Source organism: Mytilus trossulus, unplaced genomic scaffold, assembly GCF_036588685.1.
Source record: "Mytilus trossulus isolate FHL-02 unplaced genomic scaffold, PNRI_Mtr1.1.1.hap1 h1tg000396l__unscaffolded, whole genome shotgun sequence".
Taxonomy (NCBI): Eukaryota; Metazoa; Mollusca; class Bivalvia; order Mytilida; family Mytilidae; genus Mytilus; species Mytilus trossulus.
In genome coordinates, this window is record NW_026963346.1 from 296,564 (window position 1) to 314,919 (window position 18,356).

The 18,356-nt window shown below is 33.2% G+C and overlaps 1 protein-coding gene across 1 annotated transcript in view; it reads left to right on the forward strand.

The window, feature by feature from the left end:
- Positions 1-18,356, forward strand: part of LOC134702070 (uncharacterized) — a 252,744-nt gene that overhangs the window by 230,275 nt on the left and 4,113 nt on the right. Inside the window, exons 7-9 of the mRNA XM_063563166.1 lie at positions 7,758-8,211; positions 14,437-15,212; positions 15,881-15,911. Of these exons, the coding sequence (XP_063419236.1) occupies positions 7,758-8,211; positions 14,437-15,212; positions 15,881-15,911 (1,261 nt within the window). The remainder of the gene's footprint in view (positions 1-7,757; positions 8,212-14,436; positions 15,213-15,880; positions 15,912-18,356) is intronic.

An 18,356-nucleotide genomic window follows, 5' to 3' on the forward strand; every position in this document is an offset into this window, starting at 1 on the left:
TCTACCATCGTTAAAAATAAATCTTCTTAAGGATAAACGTTGATAATAAGACAAATGTATATGCACGCATAATCGACATAGAAAATGAATGTAGGATTACAACTACCATGCATTAAAATTTATTGATCACTAATTGTAACTATACTGCTATGAACAAATTAGTATAATAGTCTCAGGTCATCGATAAAATTCAATAATAATTATTTTGCTAACATTATTAAAAAAACCGAGTCTGTACTGTCGCCATTGTGTTATGATGATCGTACACTGACGTTGGTCAATATATTTTGACAATATAATACGGACAGACGGATTCAGTTGATTTCAAAGTGGGCGTATTTCAAACAACTTTTCCATACCGCCGAGCGTAGCGAGTCGAACAATATTTTGATTATTTTTTGCTTTACAAAATCGTTAAGGAAGTACACCACTAATTCATGGTCCCATTACTTTCTATGTTAAATTCCTCTATTTCAACCAGGCACACCTCTTTCATTATAAGTTCAAGTGGCAATCATTGCATGACAAACAGACCGAATGTACCCTCTTTTTAAAATTTAGTGTAGTTTTTTTTAATATTTAAAATGTAAAGTCCAAAAGTATTCCACAATGATCACCAGTCCTTCAGCTTTCATTTGATGCCAAAAATACCTAAATATCCTACATATTTTGAAAGTTACACTCATGCATAGGAAACATTTTGGGTTAAATATGTTCTACTTTCGGGTATGTACTTTATGTGCTTTCTGGCCGGGCCTGAATTAGTGGTGTTACACCTTAAATACAGGAACAATATAGTTTTGGCAACCAAAGGTTGGGTCGGGGCGTGCAACATATACGTCATCTAGATTAGCCACTTATCTTATAAAGTGTATACCGAATTAAAATATTGTAAGAAATGAGAAAACAGGAACACCCGGGAAATCGGATTATGTGAGTTGGATTATGTTTATTATAATAAATGCCGAATATCAAGTTCTTTTTATCGATTTCTATACATTTTTCTCAAATATATATAAAAGTTGTATAGGAATATGATAAGGCAGACAAATATGCAAATAAATCGACTTGGTCGATATCCTAATAAAACTAATTGACCTTTAATTACGATTTTTTTTCATTTCTTTGTGTTTTACACGCCCTTCCCAATTTTGACAGGACGTATTATTGTATACACCCGTCTGTCCATCCGTCCGTCCTTCCATCCGTCAGTTCCTCCATCTATCAGTCATTCGGTCCGTCCGTCCGTCCGTCCGTCTGTCAGTCTAGCTATCCGTCTATCTTTCTGTCACAGCGTAAACATGTCGCACCGTAACTTGAGAACATCTTATCTAGTTTTCATGAAACTTAACAAAGTTATTTCTTCAAATGGTCAAACAATTTGTAAACCTTTTAGTGAAAATCAAATTAAAACATTTTAAGTTACAGAACTTTGTAAGTAAAACAGGAGTGTGTTTTTTAAAGGCAGTGCTTTAAGGCCTGACTTTTAAGTCATGAGGTTCATCTTTTCATACGCAATCCATGCTGGGGGTCTTTTGGCCAGAAATAGATCCGGAAATGTTCGAATTTCTCCTCTTCTTTTTATGGTATGATATGGTTTTTGTTTCTTTCATTTACATTGGGGACTAAAGAAACGATCAGTGTGTATTGTTCGTTTTATAGAACTTGTTATAAGTGTGTATTTTGCATTATAAGCAGTCAACCTGACTACAAACTATCATTATTTGTATATTCCGTGTGGAAAGAGGTCGGGTCAATTTCAAGTGTTATCTGACATCTAAAGATTCTTTAATTAGTTCAGACGTTGATATAACAATGAAAAGTCGACTGAACATGATTAATATTGCATCTTCTATAATTCAAAGCGGAATTCGGTTTATGAACGAGAAACCGTAAAGCGTTTTCAATTTCGGTATTAGTTATGTATGTTATCTACGTATTATCCTGGTTCCCGGTACTACGTTCCGTGTATTAGCTATTTGATATATTTGATGTGTAACATTACAATCGGGTACCAGCCAATCTACGTGTGTATGTGTACATGATTTACCGCCAAAATGACCGACTTAAAAAATAGTCCATAAACGTTCCGTATAATGATATGCAAATTCATAATTAATCGTAACTTTTTTTTATCTTTGTATAATTAATATAACAAAATGGATTCCACAAAATTGAAAATAGCATTATTTTACGAGGATTTCTCATATTTTTTTCACTTCCGGTGGAGTAATACGTATGTTTTGAAGAAGCTCGAAGAATTTGTCAAAGTGAATTGAGAAGGAAACGGATAGATATACGTTCTTGCTATCAGGTAAAACAATTTAAATGTACAGAACAAACACATTTACTTCACACAAATAGTACAGGCTTAAGCTTTTTATTGTCTAGCTTATACACGACTGTAGTCGAGTGTTTAAACGACGGCGGTGACATACTGGGTCAAGTCTAAATATGTAAACATATCCACGTGCTATTTAGGTAGAACGCATCGTAATGCAATATCTACAATTTTTCCTCCTTTATACATCGTTTAACCAGATATATGTCTCCTTTTTACATCGTTTAACCTGATTTATTTCTCTTTCAAATACACTTAAACACGGGTTGTATGTACGTATCTTTTCTAGTGTTTTCTTGTTATTAAAGTTCATTTGTTGATGTTTAGAAATTTTTGAACGACTGAACACAGGAGTGAATGAATGCAACAATTATATATACTGAAGACTTGGGCTGTACAATGATAGTGTACGTATATCATACTGATAATCATTCTAGCAGGAAATTATGTTAATTTAGGATGTAATGTCTAATGACAGGAATTCATGAGCTATGCCTCAGGCTTTCTGAAAAAATATCAATGACAATGTAAACAGGAACAAAACATTGACACGAATGATGCTCTCTTCTATGTTATATAGTTATTTAGGTATATGTGTTGCACAAGTTTCAATTAAACTTAAGTTATAAAACTTTTTTTCAGGGCACAAACCCATTTAAAGAGACTTGTCTACTGCCATACCCATCCTATTTTCATGCACCATTTGCAAGCAAGAGACTGAATGGTTTGCATAATTAAAAATCGGGACGGTGTCCAATTAAAACAAAAGAACTAAACTGGATGAATATTGTAGGAGAAATCAAGACATGCTAGAGGAAAGTTTTGATTTGTGAAATTGGTTTTCCTGAAAAGTCATTCATCCTAGCCTGCAGAAAGGAACTATAACTGTCCACCACCAACTGACGAGCTAATGTTGAGCTTCACATATGGAATTACTCAAATACCATCAATGTCTATGTTTTCAGCACAGATTTCACAATTTATGACACAGCTGTGCTTTTTTTTTATACCGTTAAAGAGTTGTATACTAAATTTTATTTTTTTTATTAATAAATATATATTATATTAATTGTGTCATCTAAGAACAAAGTCTTGTATTTTGCCAAAAGATGCATACTAGTGAATGAAAGTGGTGCAGTTCATTTTGCTTTGGTATATAGAATTGAATTACAATTGTTCACGTTATTGGAATGCATATAAAAATAAGGAGATGTGGTACAATGTATATGATATTTAGTGAGTTTATCAAGCAAAAGTGAATAATAAATAGGTATAAGCAGTTACAGGTACTACTGTACAATCTCAAACAAGGAGAAAAACTCATACTGTAAAGAGAATTTCATATTTACAAGTAAGTTTTGTTTTTGCGTTGAATAATTTTCTTCTATTGTTTTAATAGCAAATATGGGAAGTGGTTAAAATGCTAATGAGACAGCTGTTATGGCCACAGAGCCTTAATTGAAAACTTCTTTTTCATTCATACCGGTAGATTTTGCCTGGAGTTAGAAACATATCTGCCAACTTTTCAAAATGCACATGGGGGTTTTACGTGAAAGATGGTTCATATAGTCATACAAAACCTTCAAGGGGGCCTTCAAATGGAAGCAGGACAAGTAGCCCACTGGCTAATCGTCCCACTTTTTAAAAAAACACCACAAACTGATTTATCAAATCACCCCACATGTGAAATTGGTTAAATCATGTTTAATATTACTCCTGCCAACTTGCCCCACATGTGAAATTGGTTAAATCATTTTAAATCAGGGTTCTCGCTAAGGATTTTTGAAGGCGAGTCCAGGGACTCGTCATTTTTGGCCACGGTGAGTCCTGGTAACTGTGTTCAGTTTATACAAAATATTTCAATATTGATGTATTTGTGGACTCACCAGTTTTGAAAATGGTGAGTCCAGGACTCATGGACTCGCCTTAGCGAGAACCCTGTTTAAAATTACTCCTGCCAACTCACCCTACTTTTAAAAAAACGGTAATTTTTAGATTAATATATATATATATATATAATTTAAAATAAAAACTCGCACCACTTTAATGAAAACTAATCTACACAGAATACAAACAAACCGAAAATTAATTTAATTACTATTATTGATATATACTGAAGAATAAATGTAAGTTTTGAAGCTTAGTTATTTGCATAACAATTGAAAAGAAACCTGTTAATTGTATCATAATGCAATATAAGGAATTGAACTTATATTCAATAGCATAACATCTTTTTCCATACGTGAGGCGAGTTGGCATTACTAAATTCATCCTGGTTAATAATATATTTATCTAGATTTCACCGATTTCCATTAGGTGGGACCAGTTGGCAGGAGTAATATTAACAGAATTTAACTGACTTATATACAACGGGATTACATCATGATCTTTTTACATAAGTGGGGCGAGTTGGCATTACTAAATTCTTCCTGGTTAATAATATATTTATCTAGATATTATCAATTTCTATTAGGTGGGGCGAGTTGGCAGGAGTAATATTAACGGGATTTAACACAGTTCACAAGTGGGGCGATTTGGTAATCCAGGTTGGGGCAGGGTTTTTTTAAAAGTGGGGCGAGTTAGTGAAAAAGTGGGGCTATTTGCTAATGGGGCGATTGTCATGGATTCCCTTCAAATATATTCTAATGTGGTTTTTGGCTTCTTCTTGCATTAACAAGCTTATAGCCATTGTTGAATCAATTGTTTTCTTTAAATAGTCGAAAAAATTGCTCTTACAAAATTTCCATTTGGGAGCCTCGAGCTCGATGGGGGAAATACTCTGCAAATACTGACAGTTGGCAGGTATGGTCATCAAAAAAGTTGACATGTTACTATGTACATTTACCATTATGTTACTTGATGTTCTTGCTATACACACAGTACAGAGACTAGTCAATCTTTGTGAACTATTTTTTTATGGGAGTCATAGAATATGCTTATACAATCAATAATTAAAAATAGTCTACATTGAAGACCTGTTGGTGACCTTCTGCTGTTGTGTTTTTTTATTTTGGTCGGGTTGTTGTCTCTTTGACACATTCCCCATTTCCATTCTCAATTTTATTTATATTGAAAAGGAAAAGTTCTTATATGTCTAAAGAAGAGATACGAAAGACACCAAAGGGACAGTCAAACTCATAAATTTAAAGCAAACTGACAAGGCCATGGCTAAAAATGCATTTCATGGCGAAGCACAGAAAATATACTGTAAACAGTAGACTATAGATATAGGTGAACTAAGGTACAAAAGAACTCTAAATCTTAAATTCTACAAACCACCTCTGTTCTATGGAAGATAATGATATAACTGGACTAGAAATACACACAACCTGTAATTAACTGCCTTTACAGCGCTTTCGCGCTTTGATTTTAACATGTCGCGCCATATCTCAAAATGATTTATCATTATTGCATCAAACTTTACACACTTCTTAGTAATATAAATCTTAACTTCTGCATACTTTAAGGTGATGTTTTAAATTTTGTTTTTTAAGCATTAATTAGGTTTTCTTGGTAAAAAAAAAAAGGGGGGTCACATACTCCGATGTATCTCAAAACCTATATAAAAAAAATAGCATAATGTTAATGTTAAAAAAATAATTAGATATCAGTGTTTGCTATTGAGTATTTATATTCCATTTATAATTAGTTTGAAGATCAGTGAAATAACGGATACGACTTTCATTAGGAAAATGTGTAGTACTATAATTACCTATGTAAATAAATGTAAACACGCCAAGTTTTTATAATACATATATATTTAAATTCTTTCGAAAGACAATGTTCAGATCCGTGTTAACGTTGCTTTTCATAAATTGTTGGTTTTAAAAAAATATAAAAAACCGGGTGATATATATAGACGAAACCGGGTGTTGTGTAGTAAACAACAATGACGAAACCGGTGTATTTTAATTTGGCATGACCCATTTCTTTCGTTCCATACAAATAAATACAAGTATTGAGATGCTTATAATGACTAGTTTTGCAATCTCTGTGTCAATATCTATCTTCCCGTACCTTTCTTTCCGTACAATGTGAACAATTTAAAGAGAAATTAAACAATTTCGAGGCAAGGTTCACTCAATTCGTCATTTTGACATGCATTTTGACTTATTTCTCCGTTAATATAGAACTGTTGTAGAAAATATTGCATCTCACAATAGAAAATAGTTGTATATGTATACATATTCTTCGATATCATTAAAAAAAAAAAGAAAATAAGGAGAAACCTATCTTTCCTATGTCTATTGGTGTTCCGTCATTGTACCGGATGTTAGATACCATCGAGTCCGATCAAATTCTGCCGGTGTGGTTTAGACACAGTGATTAAGTAAGAACGAGAGCAGCCTAACATCATCAAAAACAAAAGAACTTTAGTAGTCAACAGTTATCAACAACAGACAAATGATTTACAATTATCAAGCACTAACTCATTTGACTGAAACAAAATTGTTTGAATTAAAGATCTGCTACTACGCTAATGTAACGTTAGAATACCATCTTCTCTATGGTCGGGTTGTAGTCTCGTTGACGCATTCCCCATTTCCATTCTCAATATTATTTAACTGTATTGAGAGTAGATAACATCAACCTTAAATATTATGTACAACAAATGTTCCAGGTTAGTGTACTCTACAATGTACAATTAAGGCCACACACAACAAATAGTGTGTTCATTGTCTGCAGGCCACACACAACAAATAGTATGTTAATTGTCTGCAGGCAGGTATGGATTAAGGCCACATATAACAAATAGTATGTTAATTGTCTGCAGGCCACACACAAAAAATAGTATGTTAATTGTCTGCAGGCCACACACAACAAATATGTTCATTGTCTGCAGGCCACACACAACAAATAGTATGTTAATTGTCTGCAGGCCACACACAACAAATAGTATGTTAATTGTCTGCAGGCCACACACAACAAATAGTATTTTAATTGTCTGCAGGCCACACACAACAAATAGTATGTTCATTGTCTGCAGGCAAATATGGGAACTTTAAGTACGTAATTGTGAACTGAACTCCCCATCCCTGTTCCTGTACAACCTACGCATGTATTTATGATAATTATGTATGCCTACAGTCCATATCAGTTAAGTTTACATGCAAGAATGAAGTCATGGTCAAAAATAGAACATAAGGGAAAGTTTTCCTGTGTATCTTGTAAACCTGTGTATTATATAAAAAAGTAAATAAGTACTCTGAAAACATGTATTGTTGTCAAGTCCTAGGTATTTTCTATATCATCATTTAGAAAAAATAAAATTTTAAAAAGAAGTTTTTAAAATTTTATTTTTTCTAAATGATGATATTGAAAATACCTAGGACTTGACAACATAATACATGTTTTCAGAGTACTTATTTACTTTTTTATATAAAACACAGGTTTATCAATAATTATCGTTTTTAAGGATGATGTGGAGATCAGACGTGAGGAATTGTACAATGGAGTAGAGGAATTGTTCAAGGACCACGAGGGTCGAAACCATCTAGTTCTAACACAACGGATATTTGTCAATGCAAGGGATAACACAGATACAGAAATTGAAGTCCTCAAGAAAGCCATCACAAAACTTACGTTTGAACATCCTTGTTGGGGGGAGAAGATGCCCAACGCTTGTGTCCCCCTTGAATTGGAGATTGCAGAGCTGGTGGCAGAAGGAAAACAAATCTTGTCATTAGAGGATGTTGAAGAATTGAATGCTATAAGCAAGGTGTCTGTATTGTCCCAAGACCAACTCAAAGATTTCTTAAATTTCCACCACTCACTGGGGAAGATTGTGTACTTTGATACTCCACAACTTCAAGATTTCGTAATCATCAACCCCTTACTCATGGTGGAGGTTATGAGGTCCTTTGTGACAGGTAGTTATGTCAATATTTATTATGGAAGTTATGATATTGTGTGACAGGTACCGTAAAGCGGGTTGATTTAACGGGGTGTAAATTTTCGCTTATTTTCGCGGATAGAACTAAATCGCTAAAATAAATTTCGCGAAGTTATAAATGTACATGCAAAGGTATTGATAAAAGTTTTCAATCCGCAAAATTATTAACCGCAAACAATATTCCATATACTGTGTATTCATTTATTTTCGTGGGTATCAATTTTCATGGATTGATGAAAACTTGCATTTTCGTGTGTATTTGATTTGCTGGTTTTGCCAATCTCTGCTTACAAAGTCTATAGAAAGTTGTTAATTGTTAACTTTTCTGTCCGTGGTTTACCTTTACCCATGAAAACCATGAAAATTGCGAAATATTGAATCCACAGTACCTTCTTCCGTGAAAATTGCGAAATTTTAAACCCGCAAAATGACACGCTATACAGTATTTATGTCAATACTTATTATGGAACTTACATGTATGAGATCCTTTTTGATAGGTATTTATGTCAATATTTTAAATAGTATAGAGGCCTAAAAAAATAGTTGTGTTTCCGGTCACCCGACCGACCGTCCTTCAAAAGTTTTTAAGGCTGATGTGGGAAAAAAAATAATTTGTTTCCCTACCGGACGTTTTTTCTGAAAGAAAATAAAAAATTCTAAGTCCCTCGATCTTTTTATTGCCCCAAAAGAAAACAACACTAATTTTAAACTTGAGGCTTATTTTTAGAATGTACTTGAAAGTGGAATCTTCTTGGCTAATTATATATGCGGGAGCATGCGCAGTAGTTATTTTCGTTTGTCAGTGTTTGAACACGGCAACACAGCGCGTCCTATTCAATGTTCAACGCGGAAAGTGTGGCCATTTCGCGGAGAAAAAAAAATTTTCTAAATTTTAGAGAAAGTAACACCTTTTTTTACATTAGCAATGAAATTCATCCAATGTCAAGTAAGACGATACACCTGCACAATGTGACCTTTCACCTGGAAATATAGTTTCGTATACAAAATTCCACTTCTTTCAGGTTTACACTTTCAGTATTAATGGTTACAATTTACAATTAAAAAATGTTAGGCTAGGTCTTGATTTATTTACGTCGATAAGTAAAGAGTGAAACACAAAAAGTCGGAATACGAAAATTCTGATACTTTTTAATCACACATATTCAAAATGGTGCATCGTGGTTTACTTGTACTGTACACACGCGAATAACATTAAACGAAATCGATCTTGGGAATATTTCACTAGGTTTCAATTTGACTATTATGGCTTTATCATTAAAGGGTTCATCTTTCATTGATATTCAGGATTCAGGTACACTGTTAAGATGCAATGACACAAATTTTACCAAATCCGAAACAAAGCGGACATTGGATCAAAGGCTGATTTTTATGCAAGTTAAATTATTGTCAACACTAGATTATTTATTTTATTTAAAAATAATAACAAAGAGTAGTTAAGAGTACTTTTATTTTTAAATAATACAAAGAGTTGTACAGAATACATTTAAGGTGGCACGGTAGTATTTCCTGGCCCATAAGGGATAATGATAGCCTTTTTAGAATTTTCACCACTTTCTAACACTGCAAAAAATTCTACATTCACAGTTAACTGAAGTACTTTCATTTTACTATTCAGAAATGAATTTGAATATGTATCATGACCGTTTACTTTTTTTGCTATTTTTAAAAACCTAAGGCCACTAGTACTTTTAGGTCTTTTATGGTGCAGTGAATACAAAATTTAAAAAAATTCTCAAAAATTCATTTTCATCTGTATGTAAAATTATTTCATATTTTTCTACACCTGATTCATCCCTCAGTTTGGGAAAGTAAGTTCAGTTGATACTGTATTTTTTGTCCAATCGCACTGTTTAGATACATTAACCTAAGTAGGGTACACAAAAGAGCAACCTAAATTCTGGAATGCAAATACTACCGTGCCACCTTAACCAAGACATAACAAACTTGAAACCAGTCATGACACCTATGATGCATAGACTTCTTATTTTGGTACATATTACAATAAAGAATACTAGTCAGCACTCATTTCTTACCCAAAAAAAATGAAACATTACATCCCTACCCCATCTGGCAGATATTCACTTTTTTTTCATCTTACCATTTTTACTTGAGGAGTGTCCAAAACCAAAATATATGATGTTTCAAATCAACACAGAAGTCAAACATGGTGATTCAGGAGGAATTATTGGATTGCCAACTCTATTTATGGTTAATCTTACTGAAAGAAACAGTTTAAGCACCAAATCATGAAAAATGATATTAAAGTCCATTCCACATTTTACAGCATGCCTTATACTACTTTAAACATTTCCAGATTATGAGGGCAATACAACAAGAGTCTTTAGATTGCAATTAACTATTATTCTAAAATCTTTTTCACAATACATGTACTAGAAAACATCTCTAAGTTGACTGTTTGTCTATTTCTCATGTATGCATTAAGTTAAATTATGTCCCCTTACATAATCAATTTGCCCTTATTGTGTTTTTCACTGTCAGAAAATCTTAACAATTAATCTTATTTGCATGGAAAAGGAATAAACCATTTTATCTTGCTGATACAACATCATAAAAACATTCTTTGTCAAAAATAATGTCTAGTCAATGTAAAGAAACCCCTATTTCTATCTCTATTTCAGACCAACATGAGAGCTAAATGAATAAGTAAGGACCCCTTAACCACTTACTGGTTCCCCAAAAGCTGCTACTGGTGTCATGTTACATCAGAACTACAAATTAAACCTGAAGAAAACTAGTATAGCTGTACTTATGTTGAAAAAAAAAAGAAATTATGCAATTTATTTATTTCGGTGAAAAAAATAGGATGTACATGCAACCGAAGAATGTCGCGTCTCAAATTTCAGAGGTTGCACATGTGTCAGACACTGCGAAAAGTTAAAGCGAGCATTTATAATTGAAAATGTTTTGCAAGTTACATAAAAATAATGAAGTTCTACTTTGTAGGTAAATTTTTACATTATTAACCACAGATCAGGCAAAATTTGCTGAATCAGCAATTTTTACTCTCAGGGGTGGAATTTAAGGCTTGTTTTTATCATAGTTGCCCTTAATCAACATTTTATTGATAAACTTACAAATTGCATAGGTAAAAAAAAATCCTTTATTGATTTAGTGTAAAAATATATATCCCCCTTAACCAAGACATAACAAACTTGAAACCAGTCATGACACCTATGATGCATAGACTTCTTACTTTGGAACATATTACAATAAAGAATACTAGTCAGCACTCATTTCTTACCCAAAAAAAATGAAACATTACATCCCTACCCCATCTGGCAGATATTCACTTTTTTTTCATCTTACCATTTTTACTTGAGGAGTGTCCAAAACCAAAATATATGATGTTTCAAATCAACACAGAAGTCAAACATGGTGATTCAGGAGGAATTATTGGATTGCCAACTCTATTTATGGTTAATCTTACTGAAAGAAACAGTTTAAGCACCAAATCATGAAAAATGATATTAAAGTCCATTCCACATTTTACAGCATGCCTTATACTACTTTAAACATTTCCAGATTATGAGGGCAATACAACAAGAGTCTTTAGATTGCAATTAACTATTATTCTAAAATCTTTTTCACAATACATGTACTAGAAAACATCTCTAAGTTGACTGTTTGTCTATTTCTCATGTATGCATTAAGTTAAATTATGTCCCCTTACATAATCAATTTGCCCTTATTGTGTTTTTCACTGTCAGAAAATCTTAACAATTAATCTTATTTGCATGGAAAAGGAATAAACCATTTTATCTTGCTGATACAACATCATAAAAACATTCTTTGTCAAAAATAATGTCTAGTCAATGTAAAGAAACCCCTATTTCTATCTCTATTTCAGACCAACATGAGAGCTAAATGAATAAGTAAGGACCCCTTAACCACTTACTGGTTCCCCAAAAGCTGCTACTGGTGTCATGTTACATCAGAACTACAAATTAAACCTGAAGAAAACTAGTATAGCTGTACTTATGTTGAAAAAAATAAGAAATTATGCAATTTATTTATTTCGGTGAAAAAAATAGGATGTACATGCAACCGAAGAATGTCGCGTCTCAAATTTCAGAGGTTGCACATGTGTCAGACACTGCGAAAAGTTAAAGCGAGCATTTATAATTGAAAATGTTTTGCAAGTTACATAAAAATAATGAAGTTCTACTTTCTAGGTAAATTTTTACATTATTAACCACAGATCAGGCAAAATTTGCTGAATCAGTAATTTTTACTCTCAGGGGTGGAATTTAAGGCTTGTTTTTATCATAGTTGCCCTTAATCAACATTTTATTGATAAACTTACAAATTGCATAGGTAAAAAAAAATCCTTTATTGATTTAGTGTAAAAATATATATCCCCCTTAAGGTGGCACGGTAGTATTTCCTGGCCCATACATTGCCATAAGGGATAATGATAGCCTTTTTAGAATTTTCACCACTTTCTAACACTGCAAAAAATCCTACATTCACAGTTAACTGAAGTACTTTCATTTTACTATTCAGAAATGAATTTGAATATGTATCATGACCGTTTACTTTTTTTGCTATTTTTAAAAACCTAAGGCCACTAGTACTTTTAGGTCTTTTATGGTGCAGTGAATACAAAATTTAAAAAAATTCTCAAAAATTCATTTTCATCTGTATGTAAAATTATTTCATATTTTTCTACACCTGATTCATCCCTCAGTTTGGGAAAGTAAGTTCAGTTGATACTGTATTTTTTGTCCAATCGCACTGTTACATTACCTAAGTAGGGTACACAAAAGAGCAACCTAAATTCTGGAATGCAAATACTACCGTGCCACCTATGACATTGACAACACATGATGTCTCTGTTTACTTGGCCAAACCTCGTTCAACATCGTATCCCAACTCGGAAAAAAAATGTCATGAAATCCTATAGTACTGCATAGTCCGCACCCCTTCCATCAATTTCAATGCAATGAACAAAGTGTTATGAAACCAAGACAGCAATGAAGCATAATAAAAAAAAAAATTTAAAAAAAAAAAATCCCTACCTACCGTCACCTCAAAATTTCAAAGGGGTGATTGGAAACACAACATTATTTTTTTTAGGCCAGATGTCATGCAGTCCTTCATGACAGTTATTCATGTCGATACTTATAATGGAGGTAATGAGATCTTTTGTGACAGTTATTTGTTTGTATTTAGTATAATGGAAGTTAAATATAAGAGATCTTCTGTGACAGGTATTTATGTCAGTACTTTAAATAATATAGAGGTTATAAAGTCCTTTGTGACAGGTACTTATGTCAAAACTTATCATGGAGGTTATGAAATCCTTTGTGACAGGTACTTATGTCAAAACTTGTCATGGAGGTTATAAAGTCCTTTGTGACAGGTACTTATGTCAAAACTTATCATGGAGGTTATAAAGTCCTTTGTGACAGGTACTTATGTCAAAACTTATCATGGAGGTTATAAAGTCCTTTGTGACAGGTACTTATGTCAAAACTTATCATGGAGGTTATAAAGTCCTTTGTGACAGGTACTTATGTCAAAACTTATCATGGAGGTTATAAAGTCCTTTGTGACAGGTACTTATGTCAAAACTTATCATGGAGGTTATAAAGTCCTTTGTGACAGGTACTTATGTCAAAACTTATCATGGAGGTTATAAAGTCCTTTGTGACAGGTACTTATGTCAAAACTTATCATGGAGGTTATAAAGTCCTTTGTGACAGGTACTTATGTCAAAACTTATCATGGAGGTTATGAAATCAATTGTGATAGGTGTTTGATTATATCGAAACTTTTTACAGAGGTTCTAAGGTCGTTATTAACAGGTGTTTCTGTCAATGTCGCAATATTTCTCAAATGCAGAATTTATCAAATCTGTAGTTTTCTTAAGAGACTTTCTATGCCTTTTAGCTCACAGTTGCACATATACCATGAACTTAGGATATATTTTGAGAAGGGTAAGGTGTCCTTTTAATACAAATTCTAGTTAACCTTCAAGATTTGCTTAAGATAAGATGACAATTGGCTTTCAAGTGAACTTTGATTAATTTCATGTTAAATATTAGATGACTTACATTCAAGTAGGTTTGTCTGTGGTGAATAGTTGTAACATTGATAATCATACCACAGGATCTCTTTTTTAAATAGTTTTTTGTATTATTTTTTTTATATTTTGTAGATAAAGTATTTTGGCCAGAGGAAACGAGAATTCAGGAAACCTTCAAACGAATGTCAACATGTGGGACCATCAGACAGGAAGACCTCTACTTAATTTGGGAGCAAAAAGATTTCAGTGCAATTTTACCATACAAAGAGTTTATATTTAACATCCTGATTTATCTAGATATCTTGGCAGAGCAAAGGAGATATGATACAACTACAGGAAGTCGGTTACCAGTGGAAAACTACTTTGTTCCCTGTATGGTTACAGAGAGAAACACCACCTGCTTCATGGACAAAGAATGCACACCAGAGAAAGCTATATGTTTAGCATTTTTATTTAAAGGGACTATTATACCACCAGCCCTATCAAATCGTCTGATCAGTGCATGTCTAAGCATGTGGACCGTCAAGCAGTATGAAGGGAGACAACTCCTGTTCTCTGGATTTATTGGGTTATCATTTGACAAGTCACATGATATTGTTGTATGCGTTGAAGGCAACAAGATTCTCCTTTACATTATTCACAGAACCTCCTCCGGGTTAATCGTATCTGATATAGCTACAGGTGTTAAGGAATGCCTGGTTGTAACAATGGAAAGAATCTCAGATTTCTATCAGTCCACAATCCATGCAAAACGCAGCCAACAATCGCCATTTCACATTGAGTATACATGTTCAAGTTTGAAATGCTTCATCAGTGAAGAAGAAGCCAACCAGACTAATGGATGGATTTGTGACAAACATAACCAAATACAAAAAGCAGGACACTGGCGTGTTTGGAATCAAGATCAGGTGTGTTTTATATATCTGTCGAAAAGTTAATAAACAAATGAATAACATAATCAAATCAAACACACTTATCATAGAATATAATATGGAACACAATCAAATCAAAAACTCATTAATCATATAATATAATAAAGAACATAATTAAACCAACACTCATTAATAAATGAATATAATATGGAACAAGCATCCGAGAGTCGTTGGTGGCAACATGTTGTAGCAAGTATGCTTCCAAGAGTCCAACAAGTCATTGTACAAACATCAGTTTCACTGCTTAAACTGTTAACCAACTTATTTAATAGCTTTGAGTCCTATCTGTCAGACTTTATATCAATTTACATTCATGATTGTCTAATTAGGCTCCCTGCAAAAACTTTTGTATTATAATCGTTTTCTCTGTCCATCAAACTGTTTGTCTGATCTTGAATGTCTTTCTGTGTATCAAACGTTTTTCACATGATAACTTGAGCATAACCTTGCTTGATCGAAACATAGATAAAAGATATACATATAAGGAAGAAAAAAAAGATAATTGATTTGTGTGTCAACATGACTGCTGTTTAATACCAGTTGAATAAAATATAATGTGCACTTAAAACATACTTATAATATATTATTAGAATCTGCCATACATATTATTCAGAATGATAATTAGGATATTCTTTATTCTTCAGACAAAAGAACAATGTGAAGAGGATTGTCAAGGTAAATATTGTGTCACTTCAAAATAACTCTAATCTTTAGAAAACTGTGTTATTAAACCTGTTAATCTGTGTGTTTAAATGTCACTCAATGTACTTTACATGGTGACTTGTATTGGAAAACCTGTTGATTTTTTTTGTTAAGGCGTCCCATATTGACTTTGAATGGTGACTTGTGTTGTGAAAAATGTTGATCTGTTTGTTTACGTGTCCCTCTATTGACTTGAAATGGTGACTTGTGTTGTGAAACATTTTGATCTGTTTATTTACGTGTCCCTCTATTGACTTTAAATGGTGACTTGTGTTGTGAAACTGGTTGATCTGTTTGTTTACGTGTCCCTCTATGTACCTGAAATTGTGAAATTTTTGTGAAATCTTGAAAGAGGATATGTTTATTAGATATATCTTTGTTTTATCTTCTGTATCACCTCAATCATTGCTGGTGATCCAAATGTACTCGTCAAGTTCATGTATCTCTAATGAAATATCTTCAATTCTGTTTGCATGTGATATTAATTTTCAAGGCTTTCCTGAATTATATTAATTGGATAATGTGTGTGTGAGGTGAGGGAGATAAAATAAAAAGTAAAAAAGTATTTGTTTTTTCAAGCACTGTGTATTTATTTTTATCTTACCTCCTATACATTTGTAGAAATATGATTGGTTAAAAGCGTCGGCGTGGAGGCGGGGATTATTTCATTCACGGTTCGTAATGGTGTTAAGTCCTTTTATATTCTATATTAGGTTAGAAGGGAGGCTGGGCTAATTGCATACACAGTTAGTAGTGGTTCCAGGTCTGTTTATAAAAACAAAATGGTGCTGAGAAAAAATCTTAAAGGTTTCAAAAGACGAAGACATGGATGATTAAGATTGAAAGACACATTTAAACCTAACAAGTTGTTTTTGTTGGCATCTGCTTTGGGTCAAGTAGTTTCTTAATGTTAACAGTATTAAAGACTTGCTCATTTTGATAGGTCACTTGTCTAAATTTATATGTAACTTATTATATCTGGTTGATACTTTAATTTCTTTGTGGTACACATTACATCTATGTAAGTTAAGTCATTACGATCGCTTTTCATAATTCTGCACTTTTTCAAGCATTTTTCATCCTTTTTAGCTCACCTGGCCCAAAGGGCCAAGTGAGCTTTTCTCATCACTTGGCGTCCGGCGGCGGCGTCGTCGTCGTACGTCGTTAGCTTTTACAAAAATCTTCTCCTCTGAAACTATAGGGCCAAATTAAACCAAACTTGGCCACAATCATGATTGGGGTATCTAGTTTAAAAAATGTGTCCGGTGACCCGGCCAACTATCCAAGATGGCCGCCATGGCTAAAAATAGAACATAGGGGTAAAATGCAGTTTTTGGCTTATAACTCAAAAACCAAAGCATTTAGAGCAAATCTGACATGGGGTGAATTTGTTTATCAGGTCAAAATCTAGCTGCCCTGAAATTTTCAGATGTGTCGGACAACCCATTGTTAGGTTGCTGCCCCTGATTTGGTTATTTTAAGGAAATTTTGCTGTTTTTGGTTATTATCTTGATTATTATAATAGATAGAGATAAACTGTTAACAGCAATAATGTTCAGCAAAATAAGATTTACAAATAAGTCAACATGACCTAAATGGTCAGTTGACCCCTTTAGGAGTTATTGCCCTTTATAGTCGATTTATAACCATTTTTCGTAAATCTTTGTAATCTATTACAAAAATCTTCTCCTTTGAAACTACTGGGCCAATTTGAACCAAACTTGGCCACAATCATCATTGGGATATCTAGTTTAAAAAGTGTGTCCGGTGACCCTACCAACTATCCAAGATGGCTGCCATGGCTAAAAATAGAACATAGTGGTGAAATGCAGTTTTTGGCTTATAACTCAAAAACCAAAGCATTTACAGCAAATCTGATTTTGGGTAAGATTGTTTATCAGGTTAAGATCTATCTGCCCTGAAATTTTCAGATGAATCGGACAACTCATTGTTGGGTTGCTGCCCCTGATTTGGTAATTTTAAAGAAATTTTGCTGTTTTTGGTTATTATCTTGAATATTATAATAGATAGAGATAAACTGTAAACAGCAATAATGTTCAGCAAAGTAAGATTTACAAATAAGTCAACATGACTAAAATGGTCAGTTGACCCCCTAAGGAGTAATGGTCCTTTACAGTCAACTTTTAACAATTTTCATAAAATTTGTAATTTTTTACTAACATTTTCCACTTAAACTACTGGGCCAAGTTCATTATAGATAGAGATAATTGTTAGCAGCAAGAATGTACAGTAAAGTAAGATGTACAAACACATTACCATCACCAAAACACAAAGTTGTCATGAATCCATCTGCGTCCTTTGTTTAATATTCACATAGACCAAGGTGAGCGACACAGGCTCTTTAGAGCCTCTAGTTTGCACATCCAAGAATCCTCTGTTTTTTTCTGTTCGAATTTT